Raw genomic sequence first — 24,729 nt, forward strand, 5'->3', positions numbered from 1 at the left:
ATGCTTGGAGAGAGCTCAGAAATCCTTCCCTGAAAGGTAGCCTAAGATTGAGAAATATTGTTATTCATGTACTTTTAGCAATTGCTGAAGAAAGACAAAACCCAGAACATAGAATAACATTCTCATGTAGTTCTCAAGTGATTTCTTTACACGTAAGCAATGGATTGGTCCATTAAACAAGGTAGTGCATTATTCTTTGTGGCTTTTCTGTTGTTGGCATGAGAGGGTGAGGTACAGTTCTTCTAATACAGGATTCTTTGGTTGGTTTTATCTTTCTGTTTTTAGCTATTAGGGCACTGACTTTGGAAGATGGTCAGAGCTGAACCCATTGAATGTGCAGTAGAAGTCAACTAGGAAGCTGGCAAAAAAGTCTTAGGGATCGTACCTAAAAGTTGTGAGTTACAAAGTGTTGGTTTGAGAAAATATTTTGTATCACTAGGATTTGTTGTTGATCCGGGAATGCTGAGACAGTATGATTGTAAGTCATATTTGTTTACCTGTTCTATGAGAACATGCTTAGTAAGGCAGCTCTATCAAATCAGCTTTCGCTGTTTGTTTTGAATTGTTCACTTGAAGTACTGGTAAAATATAATAATAAATTAACAATAATAACAGCTTAAATTTGTCTGGCTTATTGTGGTAAAGCACCAGAAATTATTGGTTGTTTATTCTAGGTGAAGTGCATAAACTGAATAAAGAGGTACCAGTGTTTTAGTATGATGTCAGAACCTTTTAAACACAAAACAATTATTAAATAAGCTGATTAAAATATAGCATGGGTCATATGTCTCCCATATAAAGCATAGCTACATACTGTAAAATCCCAATCAAAAGTGGGAAGAATTCATGCTCTGCTTATCTGCCAGAATTGTGACCATATGCAAAGTGATATACAAAAGTAAAGAGGTATTGTGTTGATTATATCTATAACAGAGGTGCTGTCCTTCAAATAAAAGGGTTGCTGCAGTTTTGGGGGGGGTTGTGCACCTTTACATGTATTTATGGGTGATCTTTTATATTATTGGTGTTAGTCGGTATTATTCGTACAGTCATGAGAGCCCTGCAGTATGGTGAAAAAAATACAGCGAGTCTTGGTTTTGAATCCTGCCTCCGACAGTATCTGCCTCACCGGGCTGTTATGAGGTAAATGCAAGCAAACCTTAAAGGGCTATGTAAGTATGAACAGTCAGGTGCAAGAATCCTGGGGTGATGTAGCCGAGCTTAGTGCGGTTCTGGATGTGATCTGTAAGAGAAATAAAATTCCCGGTTTGTGGTGTCCTTTGCGTTGTGTGTTTGATCCTTAGATAGCAGGTACTATCAAGGCATAAAGTCTGGAAGACCACTAGAGTGTTTTTTTTCTTTGAGTGAGGCAATCTGGGTTAAGTGACTCGCCCAGGGTCACACAACTAGTGTACATCATGTGTCTGAGGCCAAATTTGAACTCAGGTCCTCCCGACTGCAGGGCCAGTGCTCTATCCACTGAGCCACCTAGCTGCTCCTAGAGTATTTCTTAGCAAGCTCTCTCTCACTTACCATGATCACTTCTTAGCTTTTTTTTAAACTAAATTTATACCATCCCAATCCATTTGATTAATTTTTGCATATTTGTATAAAGCTACTAGTAGACACAGCCTGCCTTGTTAATTTTAGCATCATTAAAGCAGTGGTCCAAGTTTCTGACAAAAAAAAAATCTTTACATTCTACTGAAAGGGATTGATGTTTGAAGCGGAGATAATTGGGAAGGAGAGTTAGTTGTAAAGTACTGATTGTTGCATAGGATAGATTACTTGGAGCGCCAGAAATCTGGGGTGAAAGTGAAGCAAATGGGGCAAATTTTTTAAAAACTGGATTTTTTGATGATATAGTAGTAAAGGATAACTGTTCTGAGGCTGGTCAATGACTTGTCCACCCTAACGGTTTTATTTGTTTGAAAAGAGTTGTTTTTACATTTTACTCATATAGAACCTATTCCTTCCATCTTCTGTGTCTAGAAGGGGAGGTATTGGCTCACAATTAAAGTTCTTGACATGCTCCTTGCCACTCATTGACATCTCAAAATAATATATAGCTTATACATAGTCGCTGACTTTTTGTACAACTTTAGGGAGTTGCAAGAAAAGGCTTCCAGAAGAGACTGTTGCCACATGCTTTGGAACTGAGAGCATCATTCCAAATTCTGCACAGTCACAGTATCAGCTATTTCCATGGGTACTCCTGCCTGGCTCTGGTTTATCTTTTAGCACCTCCAGGTCATTAGGATGGCTATCAATGATTTTGTAGGGAAGACCTTGGTCACTTGGTCACTTAATCCCTCTGGGCCTTTGGTTTTTCTCATTTCTAAAATGAGATTGAAATAAATTTCTAATATTTCTTTCAGCTTTATGATTTTATGGTTCTGTGATTTGTTTTTTCAGGTTTTTTGGTTTCGAACTAAATGGCAGTTTGTTGTGTTTATTTTTTTTTAGTACAGAAGTATTTAACATTTTTAACCTAAGATACCTGCTCAAATAAGCTTGACTGGAATTTCATGTTTAACTTCTAAACATTAAGACTCTGTTGGGGCAGCTAGGTGGCTCAGTGGATAGAGCACCGGCCCCAAAGTCAGGAGGACCTGAGTTCAAATCCGGCCTCAGACCAAACACTTGACACTTACTAGCTGTATGACCCTGGGGAAGTCACTTAACCCCAATTGCCTAAAAGGGGAAAAAAAAAAGAATCTGTGGCATCAGGGCCACAGATATTTTAGCTGCCTTGCTCTCTACTTTGAGGGGAATGATCAGTATTTAAAATGCAAGGATCAGTGGTATGATGGTAGAAGATTCTTTGTGCATGACTGCTCTAAAACTTGCCCTCTATAATTCACTTAAGGAATATTTGTTACATGTTGTGCTTGAGAGGGATTCATCTGGTAACTGTGAGGTGAGGTAATTGCCTAAATCTTACTTAGGTTTTACAGGTATACGTGTTTCCTTGAGCTTCTTGGTTTTAAATAACATTTTTAACCCATTGTTTGCCTGCTATATGACAGCCCTCAGAGTGCTGTAAGTAACCTTTGTTTACCAGAGTGCCTCTGAGACAGCATACTTGGGAAGTGCTCTGAGTTCTTTTCTTGGGAAGTCAGTAACAAATTCCAGGTATAATTTCATATTGATGAAGATTTCTGCAGGGCAGTTGGAAGCCTTTGGGTGGCTAGTAGATTTGAGTACAATTTGAAAGTTGACCATTCTGAACTCAGAATCAGGAATTCCCCAGTTTCATTGCTTAGTTCTCATTTTAAAGCACTTAGCATTACACCGAAGGTCTTGTTTGGTGTGCATAAGCTTTACTAGAAGACAGTCAACTCTTCATCTTCCCATGGGAAGATACCTGGGGGATTTTTTTCCCCCAAGAGGGGACCTGTGATTTCATTAATGTGAGAACTCCTAATGTGAAAATTGCCCATGGTCTCCCAGAAGGGATGTGAGACTGGCAGGTCTTGAACACAGGTCTTCCTCCCTCTAAGACGGCTCATCTCTTCAGTTTACATGTTACCTCACACAGGATGAGGATGATTACTCCTACTGCTGCTAAGAGAAAATATGTCAGGTAAAGATCCGACACCCAGAATTTCTTTTGTTTCTCCTTTTTTCCTTTTCCTGCCTTTTGTCTTTATGTATCATTTTGTTGTTGTTCAGTTGTGTATGACTCTTTGTGACCCCTTTTGGGGTTTTCTTGGCAAAGATACTGGAGTGGTTGGCCATTTCCTTTTCCAGATGAGGAAACTAAGGCAGACAGGGTTAAGCGACTTGCCCAGGGTCATACAGCTAATAATTGTCTAAGGCCCAGTGCTCTATTCATTCATCTAGCTGTCCACTTCATAGATCTCATTAGTTTCTGATTATCCTCTCCCCAGCAAGCCTTCTTGTAACAAAGGTTTTAAAATAAAATAGTATTTTCCATTATTCTGAGTAGAGCTTAATTCCATGCTGTCTTTTTATTGCCCTTCTGTTTGCTTCTTGCCAGCCTGTTGTACTTAGCATGATCATTTGCAAAGATAACTGTGATATATTAATTCTTATTCTAATGTCATGACAAATCAGATGTAACTAAGAAGGTAAATTGTACCTGGAAAGTGGTATATTTCAAAGGTAAATGCCTAACTTTTGGGGAGGAGTTACTTATTATTTTAGATTTATGCAACTTTTCCTTTTTTTTGGTATGAGCAGAGTTTACAATTGAATCCTTTATATTGTTAGGTAGGTTGGAGGTATTTTTAAGGAGGAATGAAGTTGTTGCTTTCAGTATTTCTTATAGTTTAAACTGTTTCCTAGAAACTTTGCCCTCTTGCATTATTATTTACATGTGTATGTAAAGTAGCACTTTGTCTTCCATGCCCTAAGAATGGAGACTTTGGGCAGTCGTAGACTTCTGTTCCAGTTCCCTGATTGTGTCGGTATTAAATGATGTTCTAGGGTGAAGGGGAAGAGTAGTGAACAGATTGTGAATATCACTTGTATTTGTAATTTGGAGGTGAAGATAAAGCAATTTTATGGGGCTGGAGCAGAATCTTAGCTCTTTAAAGAGTATAAAAACTAGAGCTGTTCTTGTAAATTATTTAAATTTAGGCTCAAAGAAGAGTTTTGTCAGCTGGAAAATTGTGGCGATTGTGCTATTCATTCTTTTAATAAACATTTATTAAGTGTCTGCTATGTGTCAGGCACTATGCTATGCCTTAGGGATACAGAGACAAAAGCTAAACTGTCTGTGCTCTTATGGAGATCATATAATCTCTTTTGGGAAATGTGTGCATAGATATGTGAATACAAAATGGCTACAAAGTAATGGGGTTTTTTGGAGGGATAGGGGAGACTAGTAACTGGGAGGATGATGAAAGGTCACTTTTAGGAGGTTGTGCTTCAGCTGAACTTGGAAGAACACTAGGCATTCTAGGAGGCAGCAGTTAGAAGGGCATCCCTTCCCCGCCTGGGGACAAGCCTGTGCCAAGGTAAGGAAATGGGGCTGGCAGGTTGTGTACAGGCACCAAGAAGTATGTTAGATTGTCTGTAACTCGTCGTGTGGTTACGTGGGTACTAGGCAGTAAGAGAGTTTCTATTGTCTCTTCTAGTTGTGAGATTTGAGCTTTCGTTGTGTTTGGGTATTCTCTCACCTTTTGCTTAGTAGCCAGAAGTGACCAAGGGAAAATTCCCCAAGACTTCTTTCTCTCATTCACCTATGGAGGATTCAGTGCTGAATGTTTACTTCCATTGAAGAGAGTGTTTAGTGCCTCACTTCTTTGGTGGCAGCCAGCTGGTATTTAGAAGGAAAATCAGGAGCCGAGTTCGAATAGAAGGTGGTCATTGAGGACAATGGCCATATTCTTGTTACACTGAAGAAGAAAGTTCCTCTTTCCTTAAATGACACGAAGAAAGTCATGAGTAGAACTGAGAATAAAACCCATTGTTCTGTTTGGGGTCCAATCCAGCAAGCGATTATTTATTGAGCACTCTGCTTGTCCTAGTGACCTGAAGACAAACGGAAAACTAGACCCTGCCATCAGGGCCTTATGCTACTATGAGGATTTTAGTTGGTGAACAGATACTTATCTGCAGGAAGACTTGAGCAGAGAGCAAGCCCTGACCACTAAGGAGGGCAGGAAAAGCTTCCCTAAGGAGAGTATATATGAGTTGAAGGAAGGTGAAGAGGCCTGACTTCCAAGTGTTGAGGTTTAGAGGTGCGGGAACCCCGAAATAGCAACATGTGGGTCCTGACCAAATGAATTTGACCCAAGCCTTCTTTCAGCCAAGAACAAAGTTTATTAAAACACCCTATAGAGGGTGGGCATGATTCTAACAATCAGCTACATTGGCCAGACTCTTAAGGAATCTAAGCATTTGTGTTACTAATGAAAGCGAACCAGATTGAATCTGAGCACCTTAATGGAGGTCAAAATGGATCTTATATACAGAAGGACTGTGGGAGAGATCTCTGAGTGGCCAGTAGGCTGGGGTGACTGTGAGCTAACTGAGAATACCGGGGAGCTGGACCACGTGGCCAAGGGAGATTGGAGTCTAGATAGAATTAAGGGTGAGAAGTGGCCAGGGGCTGTCAGACTTTGAAGATTGGGCTAGGTCAGAGGTAACCCAATTGGGAGATTGGGTGTAGCCACTATGACAGGTCAGTTGAGGATTAGTGGGATGGGTCAATGCCTCAGGCGAACTCCAGAGACTTCAGCTAGTGGGAAAATTCAAGGAGAGTTCCAGGTGGGGTTTCCAGAGCCCTAGACAAATGGGACCCAAATTCTGGGGGAAGGAACGAAGATCTCGGCTTGGGCCTGTACCTGTCACAAACATGATGCGCAGCCTGTGCAAAGGCATGAGACAGGAGAATGTGGAGTGTGGAATGCCTAGAATAGCAGATAACCTCAGTTTGACTAGAGTGTAGAGTGCATGAAGAGAAATAATCTTCAATAAACCTGGAAAGGCAAGCTGGAGGTTTATTTATTGTAAAAGGATTTACTTGCTGAGGAGTTTTTATCTTCACCTGGAGTAGTAGGGAACCACTGAAAGTCCTTGAGGTCAGACCTGAGCTTTGGAGGAGTTGATCTTTTAAAACAGTGGTCTCTGAAACAGGAAATGTGTACCCCTGGTGGGTCATGGCATGGCTTTGAGTGGTAGCCAGTTGGAGGGCTTCATCCTATTTTCCCAAAGTAACAAATCTGGGGGTTCATATTTGACATACTCATGCCATCCCCTTTATAAGTAATTATGTAGCACTCCCTCCATTCTACATTCTTAAACAGCTGACCTCTGGTAGCTGTACAAAATCCCAACTTCTAGCCGCAACACTGGGAAAAATAACAAAAGAAGTATTAAAGTCAAAAGAGTGAGGAGAAAAAGAAATTTAAGAATCATTGAACTATCTGAAGGCCATGACCAAAAAAAGATCTTAGGCATCACATTTCAAGAAATATTAAAAAACAAAACAAAACACAAAACTACCCAGTGGAAGTCCTACCTAAAAATCTCACTTTCCATAGGAAGCCTTTCCCAGTTTCTTAATTCTAGTGCCTTCCCTCTGTTATTTCTTATTTATCCTTTATGCAGCTTGTTTGTACATATTTGCTTGCTTGTTGTTTCCCCCATTAGACTGTGAGTTCCTTGAGGGCAGGAATTGTATGCCCAGCGTTTGGCACAATGCCTGACATATAGTAGGTGCTTATTGGCAGACAGACTGACAGATCTCTTAAAACCAGAGGGTAAAGTGGAAATGAAAACTCCCAGAAACATTAGCTAGAGCTTCCAGGTAAAATAAAAAATGCTGCAAGCTGCTAGAAAGAATTGATGTACCAAGGAGCCACAGTTAGTGTCATATATGATTTAGCTGCCACCCCTAATAAGGAGCAGAGAACTTGGAATACGATATTTCAGAAGGCCAGAGATATAGGGTTATAGCTAACAATAACTTATCTAGCAAAACTGAACATAATCATTAAGGGGAGAGAAACTAAACCCTTAATGAAATAGAGGACTTCCAAGCATTTCTCATGAAAAGGCCAGAGCTGCATAGAAACTTCAAATTTCAAACTCAGGAGTTAAGAAAAACTTAAAAAGGTAAATATGAACAAACAATGATAAGAATAAACTGCTTATATTCAGATATGAAGAGATAATATGTGTTTCTCCTGTGAAACCTGTCATTATCAGGGGTCATAGAGGGAGTCTAATTAGACAGAAGACTTGGGAATGGTTCTTTTAGATTTTGATGATCTCAAAAAGAATGGGAAGAGAAGAGAAATATGGGAAGTGGGGGGGAGTGAGGAAGAATAGAGAAAATTATCTCATAGAATCAAGGTGCCCAGGTAGATGTGTATTGAAAGGAGGAGGAAAGAGTGGGGGGGAGCAACTGACATTTGGACCTCACTTTTATCTGAACTGGTCTAAGGAGGGGAGAATACACATAAATATTCAGAGTTGGCTACAGAAATTCAGAGAAAGAAACAAAGAGAAAAAGGAGGAATTAGAGGGAAGGTAGATTAAGAGAGAGGTTTACCCTAAGATTTATACAAATATTTTTATCTTTTTTTGAGGCAGCAATGAATGAGAATTTGAGAGGGTGCCCATCAGTTGGGGAATGACTGAACAAGTTATGGTATATAAATGTAATGGAATCCTATTGTGCTTCTAAGAAATGAGAACTTTGTTTCAGAGAAACATGAAAAGACTTGTATGGAGTGATGCAGAGTGAAGTGAACAGAACCAGAACAATTTATACAGTGACAATATTGTAAAGTCAAACAACTGAAAGAATTAGGATCTCTGATCCTGAGAATGATTAATCTTGGTTAAACCTTGGCTCCAGAGAACTGATGATTAAGCATGCTACCCCACCTCCTGATAGAAATGAAAGACTCAGAGTGCAGAATAGTTCTTGTGTTCTCTTTCTCTCTCTCTCTCTCTCTCTCTCTCTCTCTCTCTCTCTCTCTCTCTCTCACTCTCTCTCACTCTCTCTCACACACACACACACACACACACACACACACACACACACACACACATATATGCCCCTTTTTTGGATATGACCAATGCAGAATTTTTTTTCCCTTGAAAAAAGAAAAATAAAAACAAAATCTCCAGAGAGAGATAAGAACGTAAGTAACTTTGGAGAGAGCAACTTCACTTGAATGGGAAGCCAAGCTGTAGAGTGTTAAGAAAATAGAAGAAAGGACATGAAGGCACTAATTATAGATGGTCTTCTCAAGGAGTTTAGCTATGAAAGGAAGGAAAGATATAAGTAGCAAGGATGGATGGATCAAGTGAGAGTCTTTTAAGAACAGTAGAGATATGAGAATGCTTTTAGGCAGTAGAGAAGCAGATGGGGAAAGATTGAAGATTAGTGGGGGAATGGCTATGATAGAGAGGGCAGTCGACTAGAGAATATGAGATGGAATGAGAATCACTTGTGCGTATAGAGGAGTTTGCCTTGGCAAGGAGGAGAATATGTCTTTTCATATGAGATAGGGGTGAAGGAGGAGATAGGATAAGGCACCTGAATGATGTGAGATGAAGAAGTAATAAAAGGGAACTCGGGGCAAATAACTAATTTTTTCAATGAAATATGAGGTAAGGTTTTTAGCTGAGAAATGGGCAAAGGAAGAGTAATAAGAGGTTTAAGGAAGGATGAAAAGGTTTGGAAAAGCCTTTGTAATAGCCAATTGATTAGGATGGTGTAGAAGTATTACCTTGCTGCAGTGAGGGCCCTTTTTGACATTTATATATCATAAATTTATAATGGCCCTAGCCAGCAAAGGTTTTTAATTTTTTCTCCAGCCTTATTCAGTAATTCATGAAAAAGATCAAAGGCAGTTGGTAGTGGACTTGATATGGCAAGATCAGCAAAGGGCAAAGGTCAAAGTCCTCAAATCAGCCTGTAACTTGTATTATAAAGGGTTAAGTCAAGACTAAAAATAACATTTTTCCTCTTTTCAGTGAGAACAAAAAGGTTTTAGTGTACGATTGCTTTCACTAAAAATATTACTTACATTTTTAGTGAGAGCAAAAGTTTTTTTGGGCCTTAATAAAATATTTTCAAAATACTTAGTCTTTCTCAAAAATTTAAATATCTGATTTTATATAAATTTCATAATGTACAGAACTTTCAGTGATATAATTCATACATATATTGATTGATGTGTTCAAAATGTTTCACTGATAAGAATGTGTGATCAAAACGTTTGGTGAATGCAAAAGTCATCAATGAAACACTTGAAAATAATCAGAGAAGAGCAGATAGATGTTTAGAATAAGTTATAGAAAACCAGGATGTGTTTTTTTTGCTGTCATATTAAATTTAACATGTCATATTGCTTGACTTCTCAAGGGATGGGGCAGGGTTGGGAGGGAGGGAGAGAATTTGGAACTCAGAATTAAAAAAAAGTTTAAACATTTTTAAATGTAATTGGGAAATATTTAACAAAATAAATAAAAATATGTTTTAAAAGCTTAACATGTACTTGTAGAAAATTATATGCAACTGAAACTTACTATTTAATTTAAAATCTTCCATTCTTTGTGTATCCAAATGCCCAATTAAAAAAAGAGAATTAAACTTTAAGTTTGGAGACTTAGAGTCCCCAGCCTTAGAATCTTAGAGAATAGGAGGAAAAGGAAGAGAGATATTGAACACTAATGATGACATTTCCAATTCTGAGTTATGATGCTATATAAAATATTTTGCCTCTGATCCGTCCATTTAAGTAGTTTGTGAGTAATTGTCTCAGTATGATTTTACCAACTGATACTTGAAGCCAGTATGAGCTGTATGAATAGTATGTAATGTTATTTTAGTACAGTGATTAATTTTAAGTCACTGACTCTACTGGACAGTAAATAGGTGTCTGTCCATTGAGTTACTGACCTTTGTTGTTTCTGATCATAAAGTGCCACCTCTTAAGTCAATAACTGATAGCAGCCTCTACCACTGAAAAAAAAAATTCTGAGGTCAGATAAGGAAATCAATGGGGAGGTCAGATTGAGTAGTAGTAAGGAATATAAATTTGCATAGGGTTCAAGGGTATTTCTCTTTGTGGGGCATTACTTCAACTGGATCATGACTCATAGCACTGCTTTGCCAACAACTTAGACTTTGATAATTCTGTCTCTTAGAGAACAAGAGGGAAAGGGAAATGCAATATTAAAGCCAAGAGTTATATTTCGTTTTCTAATGTTAGTGAGTATTGAATATTTCTTACTTTTAAGTTAATGCAAGCAGCCAGGCTAAACTATACTAGTAAGTATTCCCAAAATCAAACCATTAGAGTGTGTGTGTGTGTGTGTGTGTGTGTGTGTGTGTGTATGTGTGTGTGTGTGTGTGTGTGTGTGTGTGTGTAAATTTTAAATATAAATTTAAATTAAATTTAAAAACATATATATATAAGTATTTTAAAATTTAATTCTGAGTTTGATGAACACCAAAAAAGCGAATGTTTTTATATATGATATAGAACAAAAAGGGGATTACATGTGAAATCAAGAATATTAAAGCTTGCATTTTAAAAAAAAAGTATTGAAGTTCATGTTATTTTTTAAATTCATTTTTATTGATATTTAACATTGCCTAAAATATCCCCTTGTGTTTCTCCTCTTATCCTTTCCAGAGAGTAATCTCATATAAGAAAGGATATCTTTTTTTGAAGAAAAAGAGAAAGAAGAAAACCCAGCAAAATAAATTAACTGAAAACATGTGTCTTTCATGTCCATGAACCCCTCACACCTCTCCAGACTTGTTTATAATTTTGCAGCATTCATTTTTTATTATTTTGTGGCTATGTTCTTTCTATTTATATTGTTCTCATTATGTAGGTTTTCTTCATTCTGTAGATTTCACTCTGCATGGGTTCATTTAAGTCTTTCCATGCCTTCTCTGTATTCATCTTTGTTGTCTTATACAATTTTACATTCATTCTAGCCAATCTGAGTCCAAACGATGACCAAGTAGGGCTTTGCCTGGGACTTATTGTTGGCCAGTTCATGAGAGCCATGAATGATTTGGGGTTAAGGCTGATCTTTAAGGAAAAAAAAGTTTCAGAGATTAAAATTTTTATTCCCTTTGGGCAGAGCACCCATGTTGTGACCTTGGCCAAGTCACTTAACTTTTCTCTGTCTCATTCTTGTTATCTGTAAAATGGAGATCATAATAGTATCTACATTCTGAGGTGTTTTGTAAGGATCAAATGAGGTAATATTTGTAAAGCCCTTAGCACTGTGTCTGGCATACAGTAGGCACATAATAAATGCTTGTCCCCATTGCCCATGTTTAAGAATACATCTCTTACCCACAGTTGTGAAAGTTATGTTTCTCTTCTAATTTTTTCATGGTATTATCTTTAATATTAAAATCATATATCCATTTTGAATTTATTCTGGAATATGATGTAAGATGTTGGTCTAAGCTTTATTTCTGTCAGACTATCTAGTTTTCCTAGCAATTTTAAGAAATTAAATAGGGAATTCTTTCCTAAGGAATTTTTATTTTGGAGTTTATTGAACATTGGGTTATTAAGTTCCATTATTTCTGATTTTCCCTTGGATAGTCTGTTTTATTGATCTACTTTCTTTTTTAATTAACATGAAATGGTTTTGATATCTGCCTTTTAATGTATTTTGAGATATAGAAGTACTATTCTCCAACATGTTATTTTCAAAACTATCCTACTTGTTTGGGCTTCTCTCAGTACTCTCGTCTGTTTTCATCAGTACATTTTTAAAAGATGTGTTAATGACCCTTATTCATTCATTCATTCATTCATTTATTTATTTATTTATTGCCAATATTTTTGCTAGTTCCTACCCAAAATAAGAAGAAAAGGGAAAACACAACCTTTGTAACATGAGTTTAATCAAGCAAAACAATTCCTACATTGGACATGTCTTCTTCTGCACTTTGGATCTGTTACTCCTCTGTAAGGAGGTAGATTGTATGTTTCATCTTCAGTTCTCTCCAGTCATGGTTGAACATTGCATTTATCAGTTTTTAAGTCTTTCCAAGTTGTCAAATCATTAGTATTCAAAATTGATGAATTTTTTTTTTAGATGAAACATTTGGTGGGAATTTGGGATGGTCCCAGGTATGTCTTTCTTATCCCACCTCATCTATCACACTGGTTTCTTCCTTCACCCCATCTCACGTGAAGAAATGGTCCTTCTTGTCAAGGCACACCCCTTGCTTTACAGATAGCCCCGTCTGTCATTTCCTTTCTCACTTCCCTTCAATCTCTCTCTGCCTAGTGGGGGTGTCCTTGCTATCTCCAAACATTCCCATGGCTCCTCCATCTCCACTAGCTGTGGTCTCACACCTTTCCTCCCTTTTGTGGTTAAACTTGTTGAGAAGTATGTTTACAACAGGTACCTCCACTTCTTTTCCTCTCTTAGTTTTCTATATAGTCTGGAATCTAACCTCATCATTCAACTGAAACTGCTTTCTCCAAAGTTACTAATGTTCTCTTAATTGCCAGATCTAATGGCCTTTTCTCAGTCTTTAGCTTCCTGGACCTCTCTGTTTTGCCTTTGATGCTGTCAATCAGCCTTTGATACTCTCTTCTCTCTAGGTTTCATGACACGACTCTCTCCTTGTTCTCCTCCTGCCTGTCTCACTATTCTTTAGCATCCTTTGACATAGGTGTCTCACAGGGCTCTGACTTTGCTCTCTTCTCTTCTCTTCTCCCTTTGTACTCTTTCACTTGGTGATCTCACCAGCTCCCATGGATAGGTATCTTCTCTGTGCTGGTGATTCTTAGATCTACTTATCCGACCCTAACCCGTCTGCTGACCTCTACTTTCACATCTCCAACTGCCTATTGGACATCTCAAGCTAGAAGTCTCAAAGACATCCTTAAACACAGCATATCTAAAACTGAACTTGTTAAATTTCCCTTAAACCTTTCTCCCACCTTCCAGATTCCCCTATTACTATTGAGGCCATCACCATTCTCCCAGTCTTTTAGGCTTGCGACTCAGGCATTATCCTTGACGCCTCACTTTCACCTCTCATATCCAGTATGTTGCCAAGACCCGTCCACTTTACCTTCATACCATCTCATGCCATCTCTTGTTTATACTTCCTTTCTCCTCTAACACTGCCATCACACCCAGACTATTGCAGTGGCCTCCAGTTGGTGTCTCTGCTATAACTCTCTTCCTCCTCCAGTCTAACCTACTCAGTAATCTTTCTAAAGAGCTGGTCTGACCATGTCACCCCCCCCCCAATCCTTTATTCAGTGTAAGCTCCAGGGGCTCCCCATCACCTCCAGAATGAAATATAAAATCCTCTAATCTTTGAAGCCCTTTACAGCCTTGTGTACAGTCCTTCCCCACTCCCCAATCTTCTGACACCCCTCAGATCCATTGACACTTTTGCTGTTTCTTGCACAAGATGCTCCATCTCCTGACTTGGGGCATTGTCACTAGCTGTCCTCCATTTGTGGAATATTCTCCCTCCATATCTCTGTCTTCTGGCTTCCTTCAGGTCCTAGCTAAAATTCCACCTTCTGTATTGAGCCTTTCCTAGTTCCCCCTAATTCTGGTGCCTTCCCTCTGTTGATTATTTCCAGCTTATATAGAGCTTGTTCTGTTGTTTGCATTTTGTCTTCATTAGGCTGTGAGATCCTTGAGATCATGGCTTGTCTTTTACCTTTCTTCATACTCTCAGTGCTTACCATGGTGCCTGTCACATAATAGAAGCTTAATTTTTGTTCACTGACTGACCTATTAGATGCATTAGGGTTCAACTTGATAACGAGTAATAATAACTAATAACTAATCCAGATGCTCGTTCTAAGGAGAGATTATTTTTCATTTATAATCTTTTTGGAGTGGTTGGGGGGATCTTGTACTTGAAACTCAGAACTTTCCTTCTGAATGTGACAGTGATGCTAAAGCCAAGGACAAAGTGTATGAGAAGCTGTGTTTCATTTCTGTATGATCTTCAGATCACTGTTCTTGGAGGATCTGTGAATTTCTGTATGAAGCTCTTCACCGATGCCTCTCAGTGGATGATCTTGATGAGTTGTGGCAGTGATGCTGTTTGGGATCTGATGCTGGGAGAACCTAGAAATGGCAAGGTACAGGACGGACATCCGCCTGGAATGGATTCATGAACTCAAACCTTCTTCCTTGTCGAATATCAAGATTTATTATAACTTGAGATGCTTAGGGAATCTGCAACTTAATGGGGGTGAGACGGATGCTTATATAGGAAAAGGACTGTGAAAGGATCTGGACCGGATTAAGGAGTGGTAACTAGTCTGGGATGGGCCAGGGGCAGTAGTGAAAGGAGTATTAAGTAGTCTGCCGAGGGCCAACTAGGGCAGTGAAAGGGCTGTTAAGTAAGCTAATTAAGTCTGGGGTGGGCCAAGCACCTTGGGCGGAGTAGCCAGTGATCTGGGCTGCTGAAATGCAAGTAATGTTGAAAATTTGGGTAATCATTGCTTTTAAAGACCTGGTCTTTTTTCCTTTTAGTGGTCTAGGTCCCATTACCCCATCAGCAAGTTGCTCGATTTACCAGTTTTCTAATGAGGAACTTTTCTGAACTGAGCCAGGCCGATTCTCTGAAGAGCAGCATTTGTCACCACAACTCCACTCAAACTCTTTCTATCTAATAGAATACACTGGAGCTTGTGCTCCAATGTCAGGGTTATCTCTATTCTAAGCTACAATAAAACATTGGAGGAAGACCTCAGTGGAGTGGATTTCCTTCAGTAACGAGAATAATTGAGGTCCTTACCATATATTTTGAGGCATAGTGAGTTTTAAGCCTTTTTGCAATGAAATATTATACCCAAAGGCACAGAGTCATTACCAGTCATCATTTCCTTTTTTCCTTTAAGATGCCCAGGGTTTTTGGCAGGGTGGGCAGCATCTTGTCTTTTAATATATTTCAAGAACTCATTCAACCTGCTGAAGTGGTGAGAGGGGTGAAGAGCCCAGAGAGAAGTTGAAATGGAGGAGAGTTTGCAATTGTCATGGGTGCCTGAGATCAGCAGGGACTTGGAGGACCTTGAGGTGACTTTGGGGTCTTAAAGACAACATAGGAACAACACTTGCAGATTTTGGGGTTTTAGTCTTGTAAAATGATGGTTGAGGTGTTAGGAGCAGAGATACTACATTCTGCTCTAAGGCCTGGTCATTATAGTGTTTGAGAGAGTAGTTTTGTCCTTCTGACTCTGATAATTTGCTGTGTGAAGGGCCTGTTGATTCCATAGGGTTTCCATGATTTCTACAGTACTGCCTGGAGGAGAGGCCAGTTCCAGATCAAGACTGTGTTTTGGTCACAGTTGTCTGCACAAAAAAGCAGTACAATTTGAGCAAAAGCTGTTTGGAAACTTGTCAGAATTTCACTGGTTCACAGGAGACTTGAAAAGTGTTCTCTGTTTTCTTTTACCTTTGTTCAATAAGGATCAGTCTATCCAGAAATATTTACTTGGTTCTAGGAAATTTAGAGTTAGAAAGTAGCAGGGAGAGCCACAGCTTCTGGGGTCTGAAACTGGTAAAGTGCTTTGTCCAAGTTAGGATGGGACTGACCAGGAGGGGAGTGACTCAGTCGTCTCGAGAGTCTGTAACCCTATTTAGGGATTCAACCCTTAATTCAGGGCCAATTTTCCACCTTTGTTTTTCTGTCATTGAAAAAGAGATCATGCTGCTTCCCCCTGAGTAACAGCATAAACAGCTGTCTTTGGAGTCTGGAAGATTTCAAACCTCTTTCAACCCTGGGCCCCAGCACTTCATCTCTGAGTTCCCCAGGCAGCTCTCATAACATTATGAGGTTCAGAGCAGGGTCTATTGGTATTGGGAGAGGGAGTTTTCTATAGTAATGAAATAACAGGACTGGGTTCCCCCCCCCCCACCATCCGCTTTCTTGTTGCTCAGTTGTATCTGACTCTTCTTGACCCAGTCAAGTGGCAGATTTTATTGTAGCCCAGTAAAGAGGATGAAGTTCTTAGACAACCTGCAAAACTTGGTGCTCATACTTAGTGGGATAGTGAAAGGATCTTGGGTGGTCTAAGGAGGGATAAGTAGTCTGGGGTGGGCCAGGTGTGACAGTGAAAGGAGTGTCTAGTAGGCTAATATGATGATCTGGGTTGCTTTCAAGGACTCCTCTTTTTCCTTTAGGGGTCCAGGTCATATCACCCCATCAGTTTGTCATTTCCTTCTCCAGTTCACTTTATAGATAAGGAAATTGAGGCAAACCGGGTTAAGTGATTTGGCCAGAGTCACACAGCTATTAAGTGTCTGAGGCCAGATTTGAACTACTGAAGATTTTTCCTGACTTCAGGCCCAGCACTCTATCCACTGTGATGCTTAGCTGCCAGCCAGGGTTACCAAGGATACTTAGGATGAAAGGAGTTTAAGGGTATAGGGTAGAAGGTATACTATATAATGTCTATTAATCGTTTAAAGTTTTATGAGCTTGAAGGGACCTTAGAGATCACATAGTTCACTTCTCTCCATAGGAGTACACCGCAGTATGGGAGAAGCAACTTGTCGCAAATGTAATTAATATCCTCAGGATCTGAGTCCTTATTAAAGCTCCTAATTACTTGAATTATTTAATTCAGTTCAGTTCAGTAAGCATTAAGTACCTACTATGTGCTGGGAATGGTGCTTAGCCCTGGAATACAAAGACAGTCCCTGCCCTGAAGGAGCTTACATTCTAATGGGGGAAGATGAAAGCAAAAGGAAACTGGAAGGGGGAGGGTGGGGGAAGGAAACCTAGGGTAAGGAACTAGTGCATCTTTTTGGTGGAGTTGAGACCAAGTAGAGCAGCTGATGGAAAGTGCAGTGCTCTTGCCGAGCAGAGGTCCCAGTCTGTGCTGAGGGAGGCTTTGGGTAGAGTTGAATGCTCCACCCTCCAGCCCTCCAGTCATATTGAATAATCTCATTGAATGGATTGTCTTGTTAGGTCTGGAATGTTGAATACTTTTTGATTCAGTAGCCAGTTACCAAGTCATAAGCCTTAAAATTTGACTAGGAAATCTCCAAATGACCATTTTTGTAATTTCCAAAGTGCAATTTAAAGAGACAGTGTGATATAGGGGAAAGCTCCCCACATTCTGGGGTCAGGTTTTGACCTCTTTCCTTTATTCCTTTTGTAATCTTGGTTCACATCGGTTGACCTCTCTGGGCCTCAGTTTTCTCACCTGTCCGTTGGGGCAGTGCTAGATTACATCTGAGATCTATTCCAGCTCTACATCCATGATACTCTGGTACTTTGCAGTTAGAACATTTTTTTTGGACCACATGAGACTCCTAAATGTTATTTTGAGACACTAGGAATCAGAAAACAAAACAGACCAGCAATATGGGAAAGCTCTGCCTTCTACCAATTTAGTAACACTGTTGTTAATATCTTCTGCTAACATGATGATATGTGGTACATCTGCTTCTGTCCTGTTCAACATTATAATGTGTGATTCCTATGCTCATTTATCTAGTAGAGATTTTTCATTGAGAGCTAGATTTGACCAGAAAGCTAGATAATGGAAATTTACCCAGATGTAATGCAAACATTTTTAAATTAGTGAAGCAGTTAAATGCTAATATTTTTGATATTGTTCACATCTATTTCTTCTCATTTCAGCCTAAATCCACTTAGGCACCTATGAAACCAGTGCATGGATCTTCCAAATGTGTCAGTATTTGCTAGTGAACAACAAAGAAAACCATAGGACAAATGGATGGGCACTCAGACTATTTCGTAGCATCAGCTTTTGTGTTGTTTGCTGGCCTGAAACTGCATGCTCAGCTCTCTAACGATTTGTATTTCCTTTATTTTATAGGAGTATATTTGCCCCAGATGTGAATCAGGCTTTATTGAAGAAGTGACTGATGATTCCAGGTATTGTACCAGCTCATGAATAAATCAGACTTCATATTGTCAATTATTTTTCTCAATTGGATTGAATGAATTGGAGTAAATTTGGTTCTCAGTCTTCTAACTAAAGACTTGGGTATATGGGAAGAGGTGGCGAGGGAGGAGGGAAAAGGGGGGAAATGATGAAAGAGTTAGTAGTTGTTTTGAGGCAGCTAGTTGGCACACTGCATAGAGCACTTGGCCTGGAGTCAAGAAGACCTGAGTTCAGATCTAGCCTCAAACATTTATTGGCTGTGTGACCTTGGGCAGGTCACATGACCTTTGTTTGCCTTAGTTTCCTCAACTGTGAAATGGGGATGATAATAGCATCTACTTTGGGTAGGGTTGTTATGAGAATCTAATAAGCTAATATTTGTAAAGTGCTTATCACAGTGCCTGGTGTGTAGTTGGCACTATATGAATACGTAATTCCCTTACCTTCCACTGGTCCTGGAAATAAGACATTTTCTGGGAAATCCCTATTTCCACACCAGTTAGAATTGAGTTGATTATCATTTTGTTCCTATGATTCTGGAATGCTTTCAGATTTATGATGATCTATCCTGTTGTCTGAGAGCCAAGTCGCTATGCTATATCATGGGAGAGTCATTTCTGGCGAGGATAGCTAGCTTCTCATATTCGTAGCAGCTTTATTTATAAAGAACAGAGTTCTCTCTACTTGGAGAAGCCATGTTTTCCTCCCTTTGGCTGATACTTTAGAGGAATGTGCTTTATCTGTAATGGGATCAAATTAATTCGAGCTTGTTTAGGGAAACAGATTTCCATTTTTAGTCCCTGGAAGAAGGATTGACTGTCATTAAATCTGAGAAGACATTTATTTTTGTCCTTATGTGGTGGACTAAGTAGAAATTGGTTGGAAGGGGAAGAACAATGCCAGTCTTTTAGGGCTTAATATCTTAGGAACATGCACTTTCTTTTTTTATATTAATAGAACTATTTCACCCCAGGGGAAATAATATCGTTGTCATGTTCCTTTTAAACTCAGAATAATTAGAAATTGGCTTTTTTAGGCTAGAGTAGTTAGTCACTGATGAGATAGTTGAATTAGTGATTCTTTCTCACCAGTTAGTAAACAAGATGGTGTTTTCAGATCTGTTTCCTTTGAGTCCTGCAGAACCTTAAGGTGTGCTCTTAATGGATAGGGATAGGGACTGAACGACTGATTTCATCCTCTTGGTAGCTGCTAGTGAGTACCCTCCATCCCACAGTGCAGGTTGCCGCCTTCTCTACAGCCTGTAGTTAGGAGAGAGTCATCCTGAGCACTGAGAGAGAGGAGACTTATTCAGGGTCATGCTGCCAGGATGTGTCCAAGTCAGGATTGGAACCCAGAGCCTCCCAGCTCGGAGGGTAGCTCACAGGTATTGTGGCACCCTATCACTCACAGTTAATGAGAGTTGTTAATTTCCTTACTGTTGCTGTTGGCAGAATCTAAAGTTGAAAGCTCCCTCCAAACCCAGGGGAAAATTACCGCCTTACAGTATGTACAGCGTTGGTTTGTTTTCACTAATGAGTGGAAATTGTGTGCATAAATCAGCTGGAGCTTTTGACCTCATCCTTTGTCCACTTTGATGCATGGGTTCGGTTTAGGACAGACCTACGATTTCACCATTCCCATAACTAGAATTCTGAGGAAGCAGCTTTAGCAAAGCTAAACCTGCATTCTAGCATGACATCAGAAAAGCGTGTGGGCGGCATGTTAACTTGGGCTGACTTTCTGTTTGTATTCCATATGTACCCAGTGCTGATGCAGATACTTGTGTCTTTGCATGCATTAAGGCCATATCAGCTAATGAGATTATTAGTGAATGGGCTTAATTTTTTAAAGTTTTTTTTTAAACATGTAAGTTAATTCTTTTTAGACCTTCATTGGCAAGCACCCACCCTAAAGAGGACAATGTTTAGCTTGACAGTAGAGATGAAAGAGTTGGATGTCTGGGGAACTATGATTTCATGGCTCTACCTTCTCTTAGCTTTACAATGCTGCCCACTTTTCAGTTTGTAAATGGAATGTAAAGCTGTGTAGGCACTGCTGTGCCCAAACACTGCTGAAATGTGAGGTATGGTGACTTCAGAAGGACATCGGTCTGTGAAATGAAGTCCTTCCCCTAGGTTGGGGAGCTGTTGGAGGAAGAATGGATTAAAGGTCACAAACCTTACTAGTCTGTAAATATTTGACTAGGTAACAGCAAGGAGGTTTTCTTTTTCTGACCTGTCATTAAAACACCCTAGTTTCGTATACAGTAATTTGAAAGGCCTTATCTACTTGCTGTAGATCCAGGGCTGAGCAAACTACTGCAAGAGCACGAGATCTGGTCCTCTACCTGTTTTTGTACGATCCTAAGCTAAGAATGCTTTTTACATTTTTAAACCTGTGAAATTTTATTTAAAAATGTAAAAAACATTCTTAGCTCCCTAACCTCCTTAGCTCCTTTGCATAGTTTGCTGACTTCTTGCCATAGATGGTTGTATTACATGAGTCCCTGTAAATAAATATATTTTTTATGGTTGTTAAAAATGGGTCTTGTGTTTTAAGTAACAACTACAGTTTTAAGGATGAAGCTACATTAAGATTTTTTGGGACACCCTCGATAATTGCTTTATTTCCAAGGAGGCATGAAAATTCATGCAGTCATTTATACCGAAGAAGTGTGGGTATATTGGGGCCTGTGCATCACTTGAAGTCCAGTCAGTTTAACTTTTGAAAGAGACATCTTCCTGTGGTCAAGTAGCTTTTCATATGTATCTTCATATTCTGTATTTGGGTACTAAAACATGGAACCATCTTATATTTTCAGTCTGCTGCTTCATTGACTCATTTGCTTTGTGTATAGGGAAGGTTGGTGTGTTGGACTTTGTTCTCCCAATAAGGGGCCTAGTATTATCTTAGATGGGAATTTGGAAAGATAGATTTCTAGATAGTAAAACAACAAGTAGAACTCTTGAGAGTTGTGGTCCTTACCTTATTTCTCCTCAAAGGAAGATCTATTTAAATTATGTGATTATAGCGCACCCACCTCTTTGCAGTGGTTTAGGGGTCAGGAAAAGCTCGATGATGACTTCTTGAAGGGACGGAGACTCTATGATGAGAATTATGTAAGAATAAGGGCTTCTAGTTTTTCTCCATCCCCTTTGAGGGAATATCACGTAAAAGGAAGTCTCCATAGGAAGTGGTTTGTGGGGGAATGTTAATAGCAAGGAGTGGGTGACCATTGTGGAAAAAAGTACATAGCGTGTTTTAAGGAGAAGTACATTCCATGTTGGTGAAGTTGACTGGACATTGGCTTCAGTTTCTAATTCACTGAATGAGAAATTATTGTTATTGCATCAAAAGAAGTTTCAGCTCTTGCCAGTCAGTTTTATATGTAGCCTAGCCTCCCATTACTGAGCTCAGGAGATGATGGAGCTTGGTATAACAGTGCTCAAAGTGAAGATGTGGGTTGGGTATTTTGGTCAGATGGCTTTTGCAGGATAGGAAGTATAGGTTATCAGGTTGTTTTGTGATTACTGGAGGGATGTGTGTCATGAAGTAGAGTCATATTAAGGACCTCTTATTTCCAGCCAGTGATTTCCTGTCAGGAAAGGAAAAAAGGTGTTGGGCAGCTTCCTGTGCAGTGCACAGTGCTTCCTTTCTTGTGATCCAAGCACCATGGGCATAGTTTGAAATGTTCATTCATGCACCTGTGTCACTCTGCTTAGCATATTGTGTCTCAGAGTAAGGTAAACTACTGAGTGATGTTAGCCCCAGCCAAAATCTTGGTTCTGGCTGCCCCGGAGCTTGTTTCTCCTGCTGGTAAGCAGGACAGTTGATGAGAATGTGACAAGGGGAGTGCTTCATTGGTGTAAAGGAAAGGGAATTGCTTTGCTTGACAATGGATCTCTCTCCACCCTGTCTTTTCCCCCCTCCTCCCATTCATCCTTTGGCTTTATTTTGATTTTTATGTTTGTTGTACTGACATTAATTTGTTTTGTTTTCTTTGATAGAATAACCTACATTCCAGCTCCTTATAATTTTGCAGTTGCCATGTGGTGATTTTTTTTTCTTTATCAGGCTTTTGCTCTCATGTGTCCCCATCTATATTTAGCTTCTGGGAGAGGAACTTATTTCTGGGAACAGGATCACTACTCACTCTTGTTTCACCTTAGTTTTTTAGATAGTGGTGGCAGCGGCCTAGACGACAGCACATCCACGCAGTTTGCAGAGGTAAGTTTTGTTTTCATGGGAGGGGTTCTTTGAGCAGCTTGTCTGGATCAAAACTGGAGCCAAAATTCAGTTCATAGGAGAGCCAACAGCAGTGTATTCATGAAAAATAGAGGCAGGATGTGGCCTGTTTGAGAGCCAAGCTTGGCTTTCGGTGTCTGGAGCTTTGGTTGTTTGAATTCCAGTAAGAACTCTATTTCAGAGAAAATATCTGAGCCCTGACACACATCAGAGACCACTCAGGGCTAGAGTGTTGATTTTCTTACTGTCTTCTACTTAAAGCCCTGCTAAGACTTTTGGGACACCGGGATGGTGGTTTGAGAGTAATGAGCTTGACCTGCGTTCAAGCAGTAACGATTAGTGCAGCCCAAGATGAGCTGCTATTTCCACTAACACATTTTGGCGCTGGTCATCAGGAAGTAGGCTGCTTGTTCCATGTAGGTGCTGGGTTTTAGCACCCAGATCACACGCTAATTGGCAGAGTCGAGGTTTGGAAGGGAGATAAGGAAGGAGATAAACATTTTGGGGTTCAGGTCTCCAAAAGGTTTTAAACATGTCTGATTATACATCCCTATTACAAAAAAGGAACTTGATTGTGACTTGAAAATAAGAGGTCACTCTATATGTTTGTATATCATTTAATATTTAACTGTGTGGTAATTCTCCTTGTACCTTTCCCCAATGCCCTGAAATCTCTTCTTTGTACTCCCTTCCCAAGTTTTTTTTTCTTTTTTAACCATTTAGTTCCCACCTCACAGGCTAGCCTAGCCTGGAAAAAGGTACTGATTTCTTTCTATTTTACTGTGTCTACTATCTCCTGTATCTGCCTCAGGTCCTGTGTAGCTGCTGAAGTTGTGATTACCATAATGAGCTTACAAGCTAGAAGTAGAAAAGATGAAAGCTTAATTTAAAATAAAGAATTCCTGTTGTATTGTGCCACATTATGTCTCCTTAGCGGCCAGAAAGTTCATTTCTGAGTTTCATGTTTAAGGAGGAATTACACAACGCATCCAAAGGAGAATTGAAGGGACTTGAGAGAATAAGAGGATCTACTGAAGGTACTGGGGATGTTTAGCCTAAAGAAGAGAACTCCTCGGGGCAGGGGCCAGCAGAGACACAATGGCAGTTTTCAAATATTTGAAGCGTTATCCTGTGAAAGAGAGTTTTGCTTTGTTCTGCTTAGCCCCCAAAGCCCACAAGTAGGACAGTTGGATGGAAATTATATGGAATCTGATTTTGGTTAAACATAAAGAAAAATTTCCTTAAAATTTTCAAGAAATGGAACGGGTTGCCTAATGAAATAGTGAGTTCTCTGTCACTGGAGGTGCCCAAGAAGAGGCTGAATGATCACTTTTGTGGGGGGATGTTGTAGAGGGACTTCATTCTTCCAGTGAGGGGTAGAGTCTAGAACCTCTGGAGTCTTTCCAGCTCTAAGGTTAAATGTTTCCATAAACACCAGCCGGTGGGTATCTTAGCCTCCACATGGTGAGCAAGCAGAATAGTAACATTAAGAAACTGTCACCCTGATCCTCAGTCCTCTACTTACTAGGAAATCTCAAATTCAAATTCATGAATATAAGGAAATAAAAGACAAAGTCCCAAAACTCCACCTTGTGTGAGTGTCTTCTGATTCTAAGAGGGCCTTCTTGACATTTATATAACACTTTATGGTTTGCAAAGCATTACATAGATATTTTGATCCTTACAATGACCCTGTGAAGGAGATGCTGTCATTATCCCTGTTAAAGCTGAAACAGGTTAGTTGACCTGCTCAGGGTCACATAGCTGATGTCTGAGGCAGGATTTGAACTGTAGTCTTGACTTGGGAGCCTAGCACTGCACCACTCTGTCCTGTGAGCTCAGATTACCTTCCAAATACCCAGTTTGAATGTCATTGAGTACCACTGCTTGGCACCAAGTAGGAGCTTAACAAATGCTTATTGACTGATTGAATTCCCTTGGTTCACATATCTAGAAAGATCCTGTCCTTTGTAAGTTCCCTCTTTATTCTCTTTTGTAGTGCCTAGGGGGAGAGAAAAGGCTGAATTAATGGATTTGGAGATTCTTCTTCACCCTCTGCCTCCACACTGTCCCACAGTTAGTTGTCAGCCCTCTTGAGGCTTATTTG

The 24,729-nt window shown here is 39.7% G+C and overlaps 1 protein-coding gene across 2 annotated transcripts in view; it reads left to right on the forward strand.

Annotated features, from left to right (window-relative positions):
* Positions 1–24,729, forward strand: part of RNF115 (ring finger protein 115) — a 48,503-nt gene that overhangs the window by 6,787 nt on the left and 16,987 nt on the right. Inside the window, exons 2-4 of one of the 2 annotated variants that reach the window (XM_021003682.2) lie at positions 18,309–18,367; positions 19,829–19,880; positions 22,547–22,604. In XM_021003682.2, coding sequence (XP_020859341.1) covers positions 18,358–18,367; positions 19,829–19,880; positions 22,547–22,604 — 120 coding nt within the window. In that variant the 5' untranslated portion in view covers positions 18,309–18,357. The remainder of the gene's footprint in view (positions 1–18,308; positions 18,368–19,828; positions 19,881–22,546; positions 22,605–24,729) is intronic. The other variant, XM_021003673.2, reaches the window with a different exon arrangement.

The sequence above is a fragment of the Phascolarctos cinereus genome, unplaced genomic scaffold, assembly GCF_003287225.1.
Source record: "Phascolarctos cinereus isolate Bilbo 61053 unplaced genomic scaffold, phaCin_HiC Scaffold_5;HRSCAF=322, whole genome shotgun sequence".
NCBI classification, from domain to species: domain Eukaryota; kingdom Metazoa; phylum Chordata; class Mammalia; order Diprotodontia; family Phascolarctidae; genus Phascolarctos; species Phascolarctos cinereus.